General features: G+C 41.8%; 1 protein-coding gene and 1 long non-coding RNA gene across 4 annotated transcripts in view; one reads left to right on the top strand and one right to left on the bottom strand.

Moving 5' to 3' along the window:
* Positions 1-12,526, bottom strand: part of LOC129512336 (uncharacterized) — an 80,063-nt gene extending 67,537 nt beyond the window's left edge. For both annotated transcript variants that reach the window (XR_008665030.1, XR_008665031.1), the window contains exon 1: positions 12,322-12,526. This is a non-coding gene — a long non-coding RNA (uncharacterized LOC129512336). The remainder of the gene's footprint in view (positions 1-12,321) is intronic.
* A 213-nt stretch (positions 12,527-12,739) lies between these two features.
* OSTM1 (osteoclastogenesis associated transmembrane protein 1) overlaps positions 12,740-18,232 on the top strand; it is a 35,415-nt gene continuing 29,922 nt past the window's right edge. The window contains exon 1 of one of the 2 annotated variants that reach the window (XM_055330682.1): positions 12,740-13,176. In XM_055330682.1, coding sequence (XP_055186657.1) covers positions 12,796-13,176 — 381 coding nt within the window. In that variant the 5' untranslated portion in view covers positions 12,740-12,795. The remainder of the gene's footprint in view (positions 13,177-18,232) is intronic. The other variant, XM_055330680.1, reaches the window with a different exon arrangement.

Genomic DNA, 18,232 nt, shown 5'->3' with positions numbered 1-18,232 from the left:
GTCCTAGCTCAAAGCAGTCAGGCAGGAGGCATTCCCTCTTACTCAGTCTTTTTGTTCCATTTAGGTCTTCAACTGATTGAATGAGGCTTACCCACGTTAGGAAGGGTAACCTGCTTTATTCAGTGTACACATACAAATGTTAGCTTATCCAGAAACACCCTTACAGACAAACTCAGCATACTGTTGACCAAATGTTGGGCACCTGTAACCCAGTCAAGTTGATATATAAAATTGACCATCAGAAGTCCAGCCACGTCAATTTGAAATCCATATATGCAACTCCTTTTTTAAAAAAATATTTTATTTATTTATTCATGAGAGACACACACAAAGAGAGGCAGAGACACAGGCAGAGGGAGAAGCAGGCCCCATGCAGGGAGCCCGACATGGGACTCAATCCTGGGACTCCAGGATCATGCCCCAGGCCGACGGCAGATGCCAAACCGCTGAGCCACCCAGGGATCCCCATATATGCAACTCCTTAAACCAAATTTAATCTCTAAATAATGACAATAGCAAGGTCATAATTCTACCTAACATGATACAACTATCCTAAATATAACCAAAAATATACTAACTCTTTCCCCAGAAGAGGAGGTCATATTGTTGAGTGATGTTTACTTTTCTTGATATCCCATAATCCAAATTCTATAATGTAAAATTAACAATACTTAAATATTATGATGTACACTCAATATATCTTACATTATATGATAAGGAAATAAGAATGAAGAAAACAAAGATATTTGTGATATACACACACATGCATGCATAACAAAATAAGGAGAAATGCTCATGACAATTACAATCTTCATTTCTATAACTAGTCACATGGTTATCTCTGGTATTTATAACTAACTTCTTCCACTACCCATTCTGAATTCCCTTGGTCTTCAGCAAGCACCTCAGCTGGACATGATTCTTTACCTGGTGGGATGACCCAAATCTTCATTCCTGAAGTGTATGAGCCATTGGTAGTTCTGTCTGGATTGCATTGTAGTTTTCCATTGGTCTTTCTCACAGGGCACAGTAATACTAAGGGGTCCCCTGTATTTCAGACATACTCTTCTTTCCTTCTATGATGGATGAGTAGTCGAATTTCCCCTTGGTAATCAGAGTCAATCACCCTAACCAGCATAGTAACTCCTTTCTTTGCCTGTTGATTCAGAGGAACCCAAAGTGGCCAGGCAGCAGTCTTAACTTCTAGTTCAGTGGAATCATTGTTGTATGGTCCAGTAGAAGCATTCCTCCCTTTAGAACAAAGACCTCTAGGCCAGCGGAACATAAGGCTATGGGAACAGGAACCAAAAACTTTGCTACTGGATTACTAGGGGTTAATAGTGAGTGCTACCACTCCTATTTCTACCCCTGGATTCCTGGACCTATGAATTCTGACTATGGAAGAAACAGCACCATATATCAGGTATTTGAAGTTCTAATAAAATTCATCTAAGAGAAGTATACATTTGTAACCAGATAATCTGCCAGGTAAATGTGATTAAACTTTATGTTTTAAAAATATTCTCTAATGCAGATGTCATAAAATACTCTGTGGTGCAAGATTTGGAAATGAGACTGGCCACCAGAGTGAGTACGTGAGACTCTTTGCAAAGTGTAATGAACGAACAATATGATTTACACGTTCCATGTGCTCAGGTCTTTTTAGTCAGGCATGCAAAGTTTATAGGCATTAAGAATTAACTTATTATTGTATTTTTCTGCATATTAGAGAACTTGGAAAATAAAAATATAAATTTCTCCTGATGTATCAATGGAAAAAGTATTTAAAGCAGATGTATATTTGCATTACATAAACTCAGTGTAACAAATGTATTGAGTACCTACTAAGGCCAGGTACTTGAGTATACAAATATAAACAGGATAGAGTTCACATTCCCCATGAGGTTATCATCTAATGGGTGGGGGTAGGCGGCATAAGAGATACATTCTAATTAATAAAGAGTGAGGTAAAACAGAGGAAACTGCTACCTAAGGTAGCAAGTTGAATGCGTGATTGGATCTGTTCTTTCCTGAAATCCCACCAAAATGACAGTAAAAGGATTTTCAAAGGACACACAAAGACACAGAGAACAGAAGGGGAGAAAACTGGAAGAATACTGGAAGCTGGAAAGCAAATGGACTAGTCACAACTGACTTAGCAGAACCAGAGAAGTTGAATCCTAAGCCTCAGTAGAAAAAAAGCAAGTGAAATATGTTATAGAACTCTCAAATAACCTGGGAAATACAGGACCTGAAGTACCTTTGAAAATGTAGGTAAGGAGGAGCTAAAAGTCTGAAAGACTGTTTACAAATAAGCTTCCTACAACTCTGTCTCACCCAGAAGAATACTCCCAAAGTTTTCTAGACTCTGGAAAGTGAAACAGAAGGAGTCTGGACCAAGAGGCATGCATATATGAGGGCAGGGGTGTTTTACTGAGAATAGAGGGATTAAATAAACTTTTACTAACTGAATGCAGTCTTTTTCTACTGCCAGGATCTCAGAATGCTGGCTGCCAGATAGCATATTGGCAAAGTCTTCTCTGGAGGGTATGACCCGCCCAAGTGAAAAGATCTAAAATACTATGTTTTCAATTCTTTGTTTTAGGTGACCATTCTGTGCATTGTAAGATTTTTAGCAGCATTCCTAGTCTTTGCCCAGTAGATACCAGTTGCACTGCTCCCCCAGTTGTGACAACCAAAAATGTCCCCAGACATTGTCAGTGTCCTTAGGGAAGGGGAATAGATTGCCCTCAATTAAGAACCACTGGCTTACAGTGATGCCTACAGTCAAATACCTCTATCCATGAGCGTCCATTTAGCTTTGTAGTGCCTTTCTGTTGACTATGAGCAGGGAGCCAATGTTCACCAGGTAGTCAAGGAAAAATGAGAAAAAAAAAAACTTGGAGGAAATAGGTTATGAGGAAGAAGAAAACTTTTTAAAAAAGATATAGCATCTATAAAAGTTAGAAATTAAAAGTATGATAGAAATGAAATTAAAAGTATGGTAGAAATGAAAAACTTAATAGAAGCACTGGAGAACAAAGTTAATGAAATCTCCAGAAAGTAAAGTAAAAAGACAAAGAGATGGAAAAATAGGACACAGAAGATGAGAAAACTAAAGTAACAGTCTAGGGGGACTGTATTAGGAAAAAGGTTAAGTTGGTATAACAAAGAGATTCCAAAATACAGTGGTTTAAATGCACAGAAGTTTTCTTTTTCTTTTTCTTATTTCCTCTGTGGCCTAAGATAGGTAGATGGCTCTACATTATGACCAATTGGCTCTGTTGTGCTAAATATGTTACATCCGTACAGCCCATATCCAGGGCTGCTGTTTCAGTTAACACTTTCTAACTAGCAGGAGGGAGGTTAAGAAGAGCCACAAACTTAAATATATGACTCATAAGGTACATGTAATACTTCTGTTCACATCTAGCTGTAAGGAACGCTGGGGAATGTAGTCTTGCCTATGTGGTCATATGCTTTGCTAAAACTCAAGAGTTCTGTTATTAAAAGGAAGCAGAGGAGGAAAAAAGGAAGGAGAGAAAGGATATTGAAGAAAGTTCAGCACTATCTTCAAAATAAGGACTAACATATAAAAGGAGATCCAAAGAAAGAATCAGAGAAAATAGTGGGGAGAAAATCAGCAAACAAACATGTGACTAGGTTTTGCTGTGGTAACAAACAACCCCTAAATCTTAATAGCTTATAAAAACAAAGATTTGGGTGCCTGGGTAGCTCAGTCAGTTAAGCCTTCGATTCTTGATTTTGGCTCAGGTCATGATTTCAGGGTCTTGGGATCGAGCCCCATGGTGGGTTCCAAAATCAGCGTGGAGTCTGCTTGAGATTCTCTCTCTCCCTCCCCCTCTACTCCTTCCCCTGCTCATGCTCTCTAAAATAAATAAACACGGGGATCCCTGGGTGGCGCAGCGGTTTGGCGCCTGCCTTTGGCCCAGGGCGCGATCCTGGAGACCCGGGATCGAGTCCCACGTCGGGCTCCTGGTGCACGGAGCTTGCTTCTTCCTCTGCCTATGTCTCTACCCGCCCCATGACTATCATAAATAAATAAAAATTTTTTAAAAAAATAAAATAAATAAATACGTAAATTTTTTTTAAAGACCCCCAAAACAAAAAAACAAAGGTTTATTTCTTTCTCAAGTTGCATGTCCATCACAGGTCAACTAGAGGTTCTGTTCTGTGCTTTCTCATACAGGCTGACAGAACTTCCATCGTCTAGAAAGGTGAGAGGAACTGGGGGAGGAGGGGATATCTGGTGAATCATACACTGATTTCTAAAGCTTCAACCTGTCATTTTTGGCCACCTTTCACTAGCCAAATTAAGTGGCTAACAAAGGTACAGCAAAGTACAATCCACTTACGTGCACAGGAGAAAAACTGGAAATGGTTAGTGAATGATTCATGACTACTATAGTTCATCTAAATATTTGACTGACTCTCCTTCCTGTGGGCAAAATACACTCATTCCCCTCACCCCCTTCCAAGTGAGACAACCCAAAAGTCCCATTTTGTTATAGCACAGAGCTCAATGTCTAGAATCTTAAGTGATACATGATGTCTCTACAACAGATTCAAACGTGGCTTATCTTAGAGGTCTAACTAGAAAGCCATGTTATCTCACCTCATAAGCCAATGCCTGATGGTGGAACAGAATCAGGATAATCTCGGAAATGGGATGATTGCAGAGACATAGCAGACAGTGGCCCATGGCAAAAATGTAATGAAACGGTAGTTTCCAAATTATTTTCCCCTAGTGGAATTTTTTAAAAAATCTCATGTCGAACTCTAATGTGTAAAATAGATCAAAGTAAGCCACTCTGCTTGGGAATTGGAAAGGTGCGTGATCTCCACTTACCCTCAGCTTAGGGTTTCCTTTTGAGGAAGTTCCATGAAATCTTTACAGGTCACAAAGCATAGAGGAAGTGAGGTCATCAAGGGATAGCCAGGTTTTGTTAGGGCAAAGACGGTTAAGGGACTATTTAGAGAAGATGTTGAGGAAATGGGAGATTATAGATGATACAATGTGAGTCCCAATGGTTCTAAAAGAATGACGTGAGAAGGTGGAAAGGCATGGGAAACTGGGTCAGGTGAGGAGACGTACAAGACGGTATGGTGCTCTCTCCTTTCATCATACTGGCCTTGGCAATGTCCCAACAATTTTAAGCTTGACTTTTATGCTGTTCTATACTTTTACCTGAACAACTGATTATTGCTAAAGAGAACAAACATATCATTAGGCTGACTGGCCACACCTTAAAATTATGACCACAAATCTCAAACAGGGGCTCAATAATGCCTGGCAGTCTTATTACCCTTACCTAATATGCCCACTTTTTCACTATCTAAAACACTTATTTAAAAAAAATTAAAAATAAAAAAACCACTTATTTCACTTTCTTTTAAAGACTCCAACTTTTTAAATTCCACACCCCTCTAAATGAAACCATCTTTCAGTAAATACTTATGGAGCACGTATTAAGTGCCAAGCATTGTTCTAAGTACTAGAGATAGAGCAGGAGACAAAACTGTCAGTTTTTGCTCTCAAGGAGCTTAAATTCCAGTGGCAGGAGTCAGGAAAAGAAACAACTGTATAGGATTAAATATGGTAGTAAGAGCTAGGGAGAAAAATATAGCAGGTTAGGGAGGAAGGGCAGGCTGGTAGGAGTGGTAGATGATAGACCATGTAGATCCTTCTAGGACATAGTAAAGACTTTGCCTTTAACTTTGAGTAAGATGTGTAGCTACTAGTAGAGTTGGAGCCTAAAGAGTGACATGACCCAATCTAGGTTTTGATAGGATCACTTTGCTTGTAATGATGAGAATAGATCATAGCAGAGAAAAGGTGTTAGCAGGCAGACTTCCTCTCTGGGCCTTGTCTGATCATCTTTGATTATCTTCTTGGCTTACAGCCTTACTTTCTCCCATTCCGCACGTTCTCAAGGAAATAACTATTAAAGTGTAATTTCCAAATAGTCAAAAATATGACTCTTATACAAATATAAAATAAAATGCATCAAATACTTATTAATTAATGTCTCTCAAACTGGATATAGACACTGAAAAAAGAAAATAATATTAGGATTAGATTGCTAGGTTAGATACAAAACTTAATGATCTTCAGGGTAATCAAACTATAACTTGCAGGGTTATCTTTTCTAGGGGAGAGAAATCTATACATTAACATGTAACTTCATAGTGTCTGAGCTCTAAATAGTAAAGAGCCAAACATACGTTTATTCTCCTAGACTTGAAAATTAAATAATCCTTGTTTGGACCTGCTGAACAATGTTTCAGCATACTGACTCTCTTTTGCTTTACTTCCAAATTTGGGGTAAATTAAAAAAAAAATGTTTAATTGGCATATAATATTGCCTTTTCTTTTTTCTTTTTTTGAAGTATAATTGGGATACAATGTTATATTAGTTTCAGGTATACAAAACACAGTAATTTGACATGGGTAAATTTTCTTGACAATTTTCCGTGAAAATTGATTCATGTTTTTAGTTTACTGGAGGAATTTGGAGTAGCACTACAGGTCAAATTCTCTTCCTCTTCTCTGGATTTCTTATATATTTTTCCTTTGATCTCTGTCCTTTGCCGTTGCCATAATGTAAGATGCAAAGGACCTGAATTTAGGCAGTGGCATTACTTTGGTTATTAGGTTTACAGTCAAGATAAGACCTTTCCTTGATCTTATTCTTAAATTTTGTAGCTACTGTGTATATCACTCATGAATGTAATCTTTAACAAGCATTAATTAATCCTAGTGTCTCAGTCTTGGGTGACTCCTTTACCTTCACGGACTCAACTATCGACTATCACATAAACCTCAGGAATTTCCAACTCTGAATCTCTAGCCCAAGCCACTTACCATATATCAGATATGTAATTTAAAATGCTCCCTGGGTGTCTCTATCAAAAGCACCTAAACTAAAAATTCCAGTTGAACTCACTGTTTCTATCACAGTCCAAATGTACCCTACACTTCCTTTATTCTCTATTTCTGTCCATGGTACTACCATTCACCCAGATACCCAAATTTGTGACCATGGAGTCATATCTGGTTCACATTCAAGAACTATATAATCATCAATTCTTGTTCCTTCTGTATCATAAATAGCTCTTCAATCTAATTCCTCTTCTCTCTCACTCCCACCTTAGCCTCCTTTAGGCCTTTACCATCTTTTCCTTTAATTATGCATTAGCCTCAGTACTGCAAAAAATTTTTCTACACTGCTGTGAGAGTTCCATTCTTAAATGCCCATCTGATTCTATTATTGTCCTGCTTAAGTCTTCAAGTGATTTCCCATTTCCTATGGGATAAAACTTAAGTTTTTTAACATGAAAAGTAGGTGGACAAATTGGCTTCATCACCATCCTCATAATTTCCACCATTAACCCTAAGAAAACAAAATAGTGTGGGGCTCCTGGGTGGCCCAGCTGGTTGAGTGTCTGACTCTAGGTTTTGGCTCAGGTCATGTTCTCAGGGTTGTGAGATGGAGCCAGGGCTCTGGGCTCAGCAGGAGTCTGCTTGAGATTCTCTTCCTCTCCTTCTGACTCTCCCCAGGCTCCCTCACTCTCTCTCTCAAATACATGAAAAAACCCCCACAAAATAGTGTTTGCCATACTGATGCAGCTTTAAGACAAGTCTTGCAGCTGCCTCTGGGTAAATTCCTACTCATTCTATAAGACACCACTCAAAAATCACGTCCTCTTTGGAGACATGTCTGATTCTTTTCCACACGCCTAAATTGATTCTATCTTTAATGCTTCTACAACACTTCTCCTTTAATATTTAATTTTTCTCCTTTAATATCTCCTTTAATATTTATCTCCTTTAATATTTAATTTTATCTCCTTTAATATTTAATTTTATTGTACACATTTGATTTTTATATCCTATTCTCTGAGAGCACAATAGGGTTCTAGTCATCTTTGTTTATTGTAGTACCTACCACAATGAATTATGGCTTTTTGTTTTGCTTTAGTTGTTTGTGCCACATATTCTAAGACAGCTGAGATAAAAAGCAAATTTAATGTAACTCAAACTTGAAGGAAGAAATTTTACTGAGGTTTATTTTATTATTCTTTTATTTTTATTTTTTTTAAAGATTTTATTTATTTATGAGACACACACACACACACACACACACACACACACACAGAGGCAGAGACACAGGCAGAGGAAGAAGCAGGCCCCAATGCAGGAAGCCCAATGTGAGACTTGATCCTGGGACTCTGGGATCACGCCCCAAGCCAAAGGGAGATGCTCAACCACTGAGCCACCCAGGCATCCCTGAGGTTTATTTTAAATCAATGGTTGTTAATCTTTTGGATTATAGACCCCTATAAAAATATGCTTAAAGTTATGACTTTCTTCTCAGAAAAATATACATACATACATACAAAATTCTACAAAGTTTTGTGGGATTCATAAATGCCCCGAGCCCACCGATGGCTGACAAGTTGAATTCTTGTAGTTTTTATTAATTTATTTCAGTAAGAAGTATACTCCCATGGAACATTTTGTAAGTATGAAAGTTTACAATGAATAGTCTCTCTCCTAGCTTTGTTCCCGCACTCCTCAAGTCCTCTTCTACCGAAGTGACCAGCTTTTGTGTAACCTTCTGGAAACTGTGCATATCCATGCATGAGCATTAAAAATTCTTTTCTTCTGACACCTTTTTTTTTCATTTATTTTGGCAATTGTTTCACATCAGTACATAAGATTTCAAGTGCATAGAATTCTACTGTATTGCTGTACCCTAATTGCCTTTACAATATACTTTTTAGAGTTTGAAATGATTTAAAGCTTATGAAAAAGTTGTAAGCAAAAAAAAAAAAGTTGTAAGCATAGTACAAATCATTTTTTCGAGAACCATGTGAAAGTAAGTTGCTGACTTGATATGCTATCACCCTTGAGTGCTTTTCTATATATTTCCTACAAATAAAAGTATTCACTTACATGACCATAATATAATTATAAAAATCAGGAAATTAACCTTATATATTACTACCATCTAATTCTCAGACCCTATTCAAATTTCAGTAGTCATCCCCATAATGTCCTTTCTGTCAGGTTCAGTTCCTCAGTTTTTCCCTGACTCTTATAGCCATACATTTTTGAAGATTACAGGCTAGCTATTTTTTTAGAATGAATTTAATTTGACTTGTCTGATGCTTTCTCATATTAGCATATTATACGCCTTTGGCAGGAATATAACAGAAGTGATGCTGTGATCTTCTAACTGCATTCTATCGGGTGGCATACAATTTCTCTTTATCTTATTGTGATGATACTCATGTGGACCATTTGATTAATGTGGAGCCTGACAGATTTCTCCACTGTAAATTTGCTCATTTTTTCCATTTGTAATTAATAAGTATTTGGGGAGGGTGACTTTGAAAATGTGTCAATAGCTTATGTCTCATGAAACATATCAACATAGGCTCATGGTTTCCTGTTTTATTCAGTGGATTATGACATGTTAACCGTCATTATTTTGATGCTCAAATTGTCCCAGATTTGGCCATTGGGAGCCTATTCAAACTGGCTTCTGTATGTTGACCATTAATTCTTTGAGCATTTTCTTGCTTTCTGGCACAAGATGAGCCAAGCTAAACTTGTGCTTTTTCTCCCCTAGTGGTAGAATCAGCTATTTCTTCAAAGATTCTTGGTCCCTTTAGTGGATAATAATATTTAGAAGCCACCATTTGGGTCTTATATGTACTCATTATTATTAGTGGGGTGCCTCTGCTCCCAGGCCTTCTTAGTGGACAAAGCTAGGGAAAAACACCCACACGTACACACACACACACACACACACACAGAGTGCATGTGTGCACATATATATGTATATATATATATATAAAACATACACACATATACCTTTATATCTATATTTATTTCTATATCTATACATATTTCTAGTCACTGATATTGCTAATTCTAATCCAATACTACAGAGTTCATTCTACTTTTCTCCATTTTCTTTTTCTTTTTTTTAGGGGGAGAGGGGCAAAAGGAGAGGGAGGGAGGGAGAATCAAACAGGCTCCACAGCCAGCACAGAGCCCAAAATGGGGTTCAGTTTCATAACCCTGAGATCATGACCTGAGCCAAAATGAAGAGTCAGATGCTTAACCAACTGAGCCACCCAGGCATCCCGACTTTTCCGTTTTCATATTTGTAACTCCCTCCTCTTGAGAGTGAGAAACTGGATCCCCATTATCCTTAATTTATTTTCTTATTTGATCAATCCTTCTGAATGTAAGCAAACTCCCACTGGGTGCTGTCCCCTGCCCTGAATGGAAAGTCTTCTTACCCTACTCACAATCCAGCCCTGCATCAGGCTGATGCTTTCCCTCTACCCTCCAGGGTTCTCCTTTTCTCACCTGTGCTTTGACACTCTTTGTTCCAGGAAGGGAAGGGGGAAAGGGCCATGATTTCGCTATTACTCTTACAAACAACAATGCAATTAATAATCATGTCTAGGGCAGCCTGGGTGGCTGTGGCTCAGTGGTTTTTTTCTATCTATCTATCTATCTATCTATCTATCTATCTATCTATCTATTTATGATAGTCATACAAAGAGAGAGAGAGAGAGAGAGAGAGAGAGAGGCAGAGACACAGGCAGAGGGAGAAGCAGGCTCCATGCACCGGGAGCCCGCTGTGGGATTCGATCCCGGGTCTCCAGGATCACGCCCTGGGCCAAAGGCAGGTGCCAAACCACTGAGCCACCCAGAGATCCCGGCTCAGTGGTTTAGTGCCTGTCTTCAGCCCGGGGCATGATCCGGGTCCTGGGATCAAGTCCCACCTTGGGCTCCCTGCATGGAGCCTGCTTCTCCCTCTGCCTGTGTCTCTGCCTCTCTCTCTCTCACTGTGTGCCTATCATAAATAAATAAAAATTAAAAAAAAATAATGATCATGTCTATACAAGGTTAGTATATGTTTAAAATAAATTCCTAGAAGTGGACTTATTAGGTCAGAATATGTGCATTTGTTACGTTGCCAGTTGCCGACTGTGCTACTTCTCACGGAGTTTAAGCAATGTACCCATTATGATGCCTAAAAGAACTTCTAAGAAGGATAATTCTAATACATAGGAAGACCTAAAAGTTACAGGGTAACATTGGAGAAAATTAAGACAACTTGTTTCCTCTTCCCTGGAAATACATTTACTGCTGTAGAAGCCAGGTTTCCTACTAAGTTAGACTCTCGGTAAGGAAAATGAAACAAAATGTAGCCATCCCAAGCAAATTTAGGAATTGCAAAACCAATAACCAAACACAGGGTAGAAAGTAACTTTAAGGGCCCTCGGAAACCTAAATTAGCACGGTGAACTGCATGGGAGTTGGTACAGCAGCTCTGCAGTTTAGAAGGCAAAAATAAAAAGCAGCACGACACAAAACAGCCAGGAATCCACCCCCCCCCCCCCCCCCGACCAAAGTCGTTCTGCCAGATACTTGCCAGAAAACCACTTTGCGGGTCATTAGCTCTCATCTTACAGCCCGGGCAATAGGATCAGGAGCCTGCTAGAGAGCGTCCTCGGCCATCGTGTCAGAAATGGGGAGTCTGCAGTTCTGCGGCTTGCCCCGTACCTTGCACCTTGCACCTTGCACCTTGCAGGGTTTTTGGCCTGGATGCAGGTTTGCGCTGCACCTCGAGAAGCCCTTCAGTCCCAGGCGAGCCTGGACGTTGGCCGCACGGGGGACCACGCGACGCGGGGAGAGAGCCTAGACCTGCGCTGTCCAGCCCAGCACCACGACCCACGTGGGACTATTTACCTCGAAGCACAATGAAAACTGAAGTCCCCCGGTCGCAGGAGCTACGTTACAACCGCTCAACGGTCCCAAGTGGCCAGTGGGCTACCGTGTTAGAAAATGCACATATGGGGGTGGGGGTGGGGCAGCCCGGGTGGCCCAGCTGTTGAGCACCTGCCTGCAGCCCGGGGCGTGACCCCGGGGTCCTGGGATCGAGTCCCGCGTCGGGCTCCCTGCACGGAGCCTGCTTCTCCCTCTGCCTGTGTCTCCCATGAATAAATAAATAAAAATCCTTAAAAAAAAAAGAAAAAGAAAAAGAAAAAGAAAATGCACATATGGAGTTTTTCCGTTATCGCTGGCGTTGACAGTTTCAAGTTAAAAGAAAAAAAAAAAAAAAGCTCGGAAGCCACTAGGCTCTACGATCCCAAATAATCAACAGATGTTATTATTCTTCCCCAACAGGATGGAGGAGGGAACTAGGCAAAGGAATCAGCAAGCCGAAGCTGCCACGGCACCTGCCAGCAGGGCTTTCTCTGGGAACTCACTCGTGATTCCCACGGCGGAGGCCGTCTGCGGTGCGAAGGGAGTCCTCGGGCTTCTAGAACGCAGGGAGCCCCCACGGCGGGGCGGGGCGGGGCGGGGCGGGGCGGGGCGAGGGGGCGGCGACCGAGGGCCCAGGTCCCCGAGATTCAGTTGTCGGACGCAGCGGTCGCCCCCCTCCCGCCGCCCCTCCCGCCGGGCGCTCGGAGCGGGCCGGGAGCGCGCCCCCGCCCCCGCCCCCGCCCCGCCCCCGCGTGCGCGCTTCCGCACGCGCGCCGCCCCCTCGGCAGCCAATGGGGAGGGGCGCCGCGCGCAGGGGGCGGGGCCATGACGCGCGCCTCGTGACCCGGCTCGCGGCCTGCGTCCCAGGAAGCCGGAAGCGGCGGCGGCGGCGGCGCGGTCGGCGGCACCGGCTGGGGGCCGGGGAGGCGGCAGCGCGGGGGGCGGGGGGGCGCGCCCTGGGGGTTGCGAACCCCGCGATGGGTCCCGACGCCACAGCGGCGCGGCGGAGGTCGTTGCTGCTGCTGCTGCTGCTGCTGCTGTGGTCGGGCGCGCTCGCCTTGGCGGGCAGCCCGCACAGGGTCCTCCACGACCTCCTGTCGGAGCAGCGGTTGCTGGAGGTGGAGGACTGGTCCCTGAGCCTGCTGCAGGGCGGAAGGCTGGGGCCGCTGTCACTGCCCCCCGGCCTGCCGGATCTGGATCCCGAGTGTCGGGAGCTGTTACTGGACTTCGCCCGCAGCAGCGCGGAGCTGACCGGGTGCCTGGTGCGCAGCGCGCGGCCGGTGCGCCTGTGTCAGGCCTGCTACCCGCTCTTCCAACAGGTCGCCGGCAAGACGGACAACATCAGCCGCGCCGTGGGGGTGGGTAGAGGAGCACCCCCGGGACCTCCGGGGCCTGGTGGGTCGGGGGAGGAGGATGCAGTGATGCTTTTACTGCGGGAGCCTCAGTTTCCCCGTTTGTAAGGAAAAGGGGTTGGCCTGGGACTGTGCATCGTCAGAGCGGATGGCCTTACAGGTCTCGGAGTTTGGGGTTTTGCCCTCATGGCTGCAGTTGAGCAGCATCTTGAGACACGTTTGCAGGTCGATAGGGCTGTTTTTCTCGGGGGTCCTGCACCCTTCACCCCACCTTTCCTTTCCCTCCTTTACCCTCTTCACCCCACCCCGACACAGCTTCGTCCCATCCCTGCCTGATGTTCCCAGGAAGGACCCTTTCCTGAAACCCCTAAGAGCTGGGGGGGGGAGGGGAAGGAGGGGGGTGGGGAGAGTGTAGTAGTGATTAGGAGGCTGGAGCATTGTAGCCAGATAGCATCAGAGGCGCCACTTCACAGCAGCTTGGTCTTGGATTAATTTATCTTGTGATCTTCGTTTCCTCCTCTCTGCAAAATGGAGAAGAACAACTGTCCGGTGTGACTGTTACAAGGATCAAAAGAGATAACATGGGAGAGTTTATCTTGGTGATGGAGACAAGTCTGCAGCCGGTCAACCAGACGTCCAGGGCTTAGTAGCTGGCCTGGTCTTGGCAAGTTACTCTGTGAGAGCTCTTAGAAGACTAGCACAGAGTAGTAGTTCTCAGGAGCTAGAATTTAGGAAGTGGCATGTCTGCCTTCCATTTTTGGTGATTTTAGTGCTTTTCTGGTCATGTGGTGGTAGGTCCTGTGAGGGGGTTAATAAAAGAGGGAGGGAGGAAGGAAGGGAGAGAATTCATGTTCCTGCTAATAAGAAACTTACAGGGTCTAGAGTAGTAAAGGATAAGAGTGTCAGGGCTGGTAGGAGTCATGAGGTGTGGGCCCGATATGCCTTGTAAAGGAAAAAACACGAAGAATGACGTTGGGATCATAGGGAAAGTTCCTCTTGTATGGAGAGGACCAGTAGTCTCACGAGAATGTGATTGGAATTATTTCATACATCATAGTCAATCTGACAAAATACGAACTTAGAGTTGCATCCTGCGTTGCCAGCCTGATATTACTTAAATCCATTTTTTTTTACATAAATAGGAAACTTATTTGCGTGAAATAAATGATGTGGTTGATCTTTCTGTAAAGAGCTAGTTTTTTTTTTTTCTGGTTTTACCAATACTATTACACTTTTTTAAAGGTTTTTTTTTTTAATTTATTTATTTATGATAGTCACACAGAGAGAGAGAGAGAGGGAGGCAGAGACACAGGCAGAGGGAGAAGCAGGCTCCATGCACCGGGAGCCCGACGTGGGATTCGATCCGGGGTCTCCAGTATCACACCCTGGGTCAAAGGCAGGCGCCAAACCGCTGCGCCACCCAGGGATCCCTTAAAGGTTTTATTTATTCATGAGAGACACAGAGGGAGAGGGAAGAGACATAGGCAGAGGGAGAAGCAGGCTCCATGCAGGAAGCCTGATGTGGGACTCAATCCAGGACTCCAGCCAGGATCGTGCCCTGAGCCAAAGGCAGATGCTCAGCTGCTGAGCCACCCAGGCGTCCCAAGAGCTAGTTTTCAAGTTTGGAAAGAAACAATTAAAATCGATGAATCACCGAAGTGGCAATTAGCAGAAGTTTATTGTGCACATGAAAAAAGACAGTTTGTAAACTGGGAGCACTAAAAGCAAAACATGGAATGAGGCTCAGAGATGCATTGTTACAAAGCAGTGTATGTAGTATGGGACTGTGACTGTTAATTCTTCACAGAGCTGGTTACAATATAGGAACCTTCTTTTTATTTTTCATAAGAATTTTCCTAAAGAGAATTGGTTAGTAGTTGCCTCATTTCAATTCTGGGGAATAATAGAAGTCTGGTGTATGATTTTCAAAGGGATAAGGGATAAGCAAGAGGTGACCCAGGTCAAGTTAACCTCACTTGTTTTGCAAAATAAGCTAAATTAAACTTCTGTTTGTATGACCGAACTGGTTTTATCTCATCAGGGAATGTTCAAATCTGGTCTCCATTTGTATTTGATTTTAACATAGGTTAAATAAATTTAGGCTTATCTGCAATATTTTCCAGGCATATTTCTATTAGGTATAGCAAAGTGGATATATATCCCTCTCTGTCTGTCTTCCTATGATCTAAAAATAGAGTACCCAAGACTTGTCACTATTAGCAGGGTATGATATGACATCGTATTGGATTTTGAGCAATTAGGTGAGTTGTTTTGTGGCCAAGATGATTGAGTCATGAGGCAAAGCTTGGATCCTTTGGGGGAGCAAATGCGTTCCTCATTTGTGTAGATACTGTGGAATTAGGAAGAGGTTAAAAGATTACCCCAAACTCTAGTATTATGGTCATCACCCAATCTGTGTTTGAATTTCCACATGAATTCCTCACTGCCCAAGAGAGTTGGGGGTAGGGGCAGAAACTTCTTCATTTGTGCCTATCAGATTCTACCAATGATCTGGGCACCAGGCTCACCTCACCCTTGTGTGAAAGGAAGAAAGTAAAGAGTTTTAAAAAAGAAACAAAAACAAAAACACAGACAAACCCAGAAAAACCCTTTGCTCAATCTGGATTTCCACTCCAGTTCATCCTAGACCTTGACCTCTTTTGCTTTCTTTCCTCAGTAGAGGTGAACATGCTTTGCTGGCTCCAAAGCATGATTTCTACAGTTAGGAGATACTTCATGGATTTAATAGAGTTTTTTGGATTGGCTTGGGAATTGAATCATCATGTGTAATAATGAACGTATGGAAAAAAAGTGTTCTGAGTTTCTTAGAAGTGACCTTGAAGGAATCATTTGTTTGTGTGTGTGTTGGGGAGGTTATTTCTAGGGAGTAGTGTACTTTCTTTGACTCACGGAGGCTCAGTCTTTCCTTTAAATCAGTTTAATCAGCAAGCACATGCTATTCTTAAATATTGGGCTAGTAAAACGATACAAAAGGAAAAGGAGAATAAGGCCCAAGCTTCAAACTATGAGTGTAGTTGGTGAAATAAACCTATTTTGAGAAAAAGAAAGAAGGAAAAAAAATCATCAATGGGAATGTTATGTTTTGTACAATCACAGTTTACAGCAAAAGGGGGAAGGAGATGTTGAATTAAAGGAGAACAGAGCAAGGTGGGGCTAATCAGAGAAAACCTATGAGCTGAATTTTGAATAAGATATCCTTTATCATCTCTTCAGGACAAATCCATGTCCATGGATTGATTGGGAGAGGAAGGGAATATAACAAGGAGAAAAAGAATCAAATGTAGAAATTAGCAAGCTATTTCTCTGGCTATAGCAAGCTAATTCATTTAACAGATTGCCTGATGAGAATTCTATTTTCTTGTCACTTCCTCTTGGAGTTACTGAGACAAGGACCACATATAGTTTTATTATCAGAAGGTAAAGAATACAGTGATTTGTGAAACTTGAGTGGTATAACTGATTTCCTTAGAGTCATACTTTCAATCTTTTAGTATAGACCGATCGTGATTTCACTGAGCTGTTCAGCATCCTCAGAGAAGCTGCTAGGAGGCCTTGACCACCCCCCCCCCCAAACTCTGAATTGCTTAGCTGTATCTCATTCTCCTTGGTTGGCTTAAAAATTTATATAGATAGGTAGATGTAGATCTACAAAGATATGTATATATATTTAATGAAGGTGTTAGAGATTAGGAGTATATATCTGGAACTGTTCAACATACTTTTTTTTTAGTATAGACTGATAAATAAAATCTTAGGGATATAGAGAGAGACTCAGAACCTAGAATAACAATAATCTGTCTTTTATTAGCGATCAGAAAGTAATGCTGCTTCTGCATTCATTCAGGAAAATTATTGAGTACCTATTATGTACAGTTAATAGTAGTTACTAGGGATATAGCTGTAAATGTGCAGAGCTTATAGTCTGTTAGGAAAACGGACATTAAGCATATTAACAATGCAATTATTTAATTCAGTTAAGTCTTGCAAAGTAAAAAAACCCAGATACTACTATCAAATCATATGACAAGAGAGCTGATCTTGACTAGGGCTAGTGGTAGGTAGAGTGGTCAGTGGTTAAAGCTGATATCTAAATTCTGAGAGAGTGTGGGGCAGGGACGAGAAGGTATATATACATGTAAAGAAGGAGCAGGTGTGAAGATTGTGAGTCTGGTGTGTTTGAGTACTCAAAGTACTGTGAGCTAGGAGGAGACTAGTGATCCTAGCCTGAAGTAGTAGGCAGGTACCTGATCACGTGGGCCTCATGGGGTATGTTAAGGGTTTTAGACTTTTATGTTCAAACAGTGAGATGTTATTGAGAGGTTTAATTCTGTAGAAGGATGTGATCAGATTTATAATTTAAAAAACCATTTAGGTTACATGAGAAAAAGTGGAGGGGATGGGATGGGAAGGATAGAGGAAGAGTAGGTGTAGGGAGATGAATTAAGAGACTCTTGTACTGATAGGAGAACTAGTGGCTAAGCTACGTAGGGACCATTGTGATGGGGAGAAATGGATAGATTTCAGAGATATGTAGGAGGTAGAATTGACAAGACTCAGTGGTTAACCTGTGGGGGGTTCTTGAAGTCCCAGTGTTTTTGGCCTTTCCTTACACTTTCTGTATCCTTAAAATCCAGGAGTCTTATAGTGCCTGGTAAGTAAGTAGTAGGAGTTAAATAACTTTGAAACACTGAAGGGTCAGCATGACTTAATTTCTTGCTTGGAGCAGAAGGGAAAAAAGAAATAGGTAAGGATCAAATAACTGAAGAACTTGGATTTATTTTTTTGCATAGTGTGAGTTTCATTATTAAAATAATCTGTGGAAAGCATATTCTATGTGGGTACAAACTATTTGGGTACAAATTGGTGTGTCACGCTTTCTTGTGGTTTATAAGATTTTGAACCAAAAATTTCCCGGAAGATGAAACTTAAATATTTTGTAATCATTTACCCACCAGATTAAAGAAATTATGTAAATAGTGTATGTTCATTGTAAGAAAATCTAGACAGTGTAAAAGAGGCAAAAAAAAAATGAAAATCACCA

This window comes from Nyctereutes procyonoides, unplaced genomic scaffold (assembly GCF_905146905.1).
Source record: "Nyctereutes procyonoides isolate TBG_1078 unplaced genomic scaffold, NYPRO_anot_genome, whole genome shotgun sequence".
In the NCBI taxonomy this organism is placed as follows: Eukaryota; Metazoa; Chordata; class Mammalia; order Carnivora; family Canidae; genus Nyctereutes; species Nyctereutes procyonoides.
The sequence above is the reverse complement of the archived record's forward strand: the minus strand, read 5'-3'. Positions and strand labels throughout refer to the sequence as shown.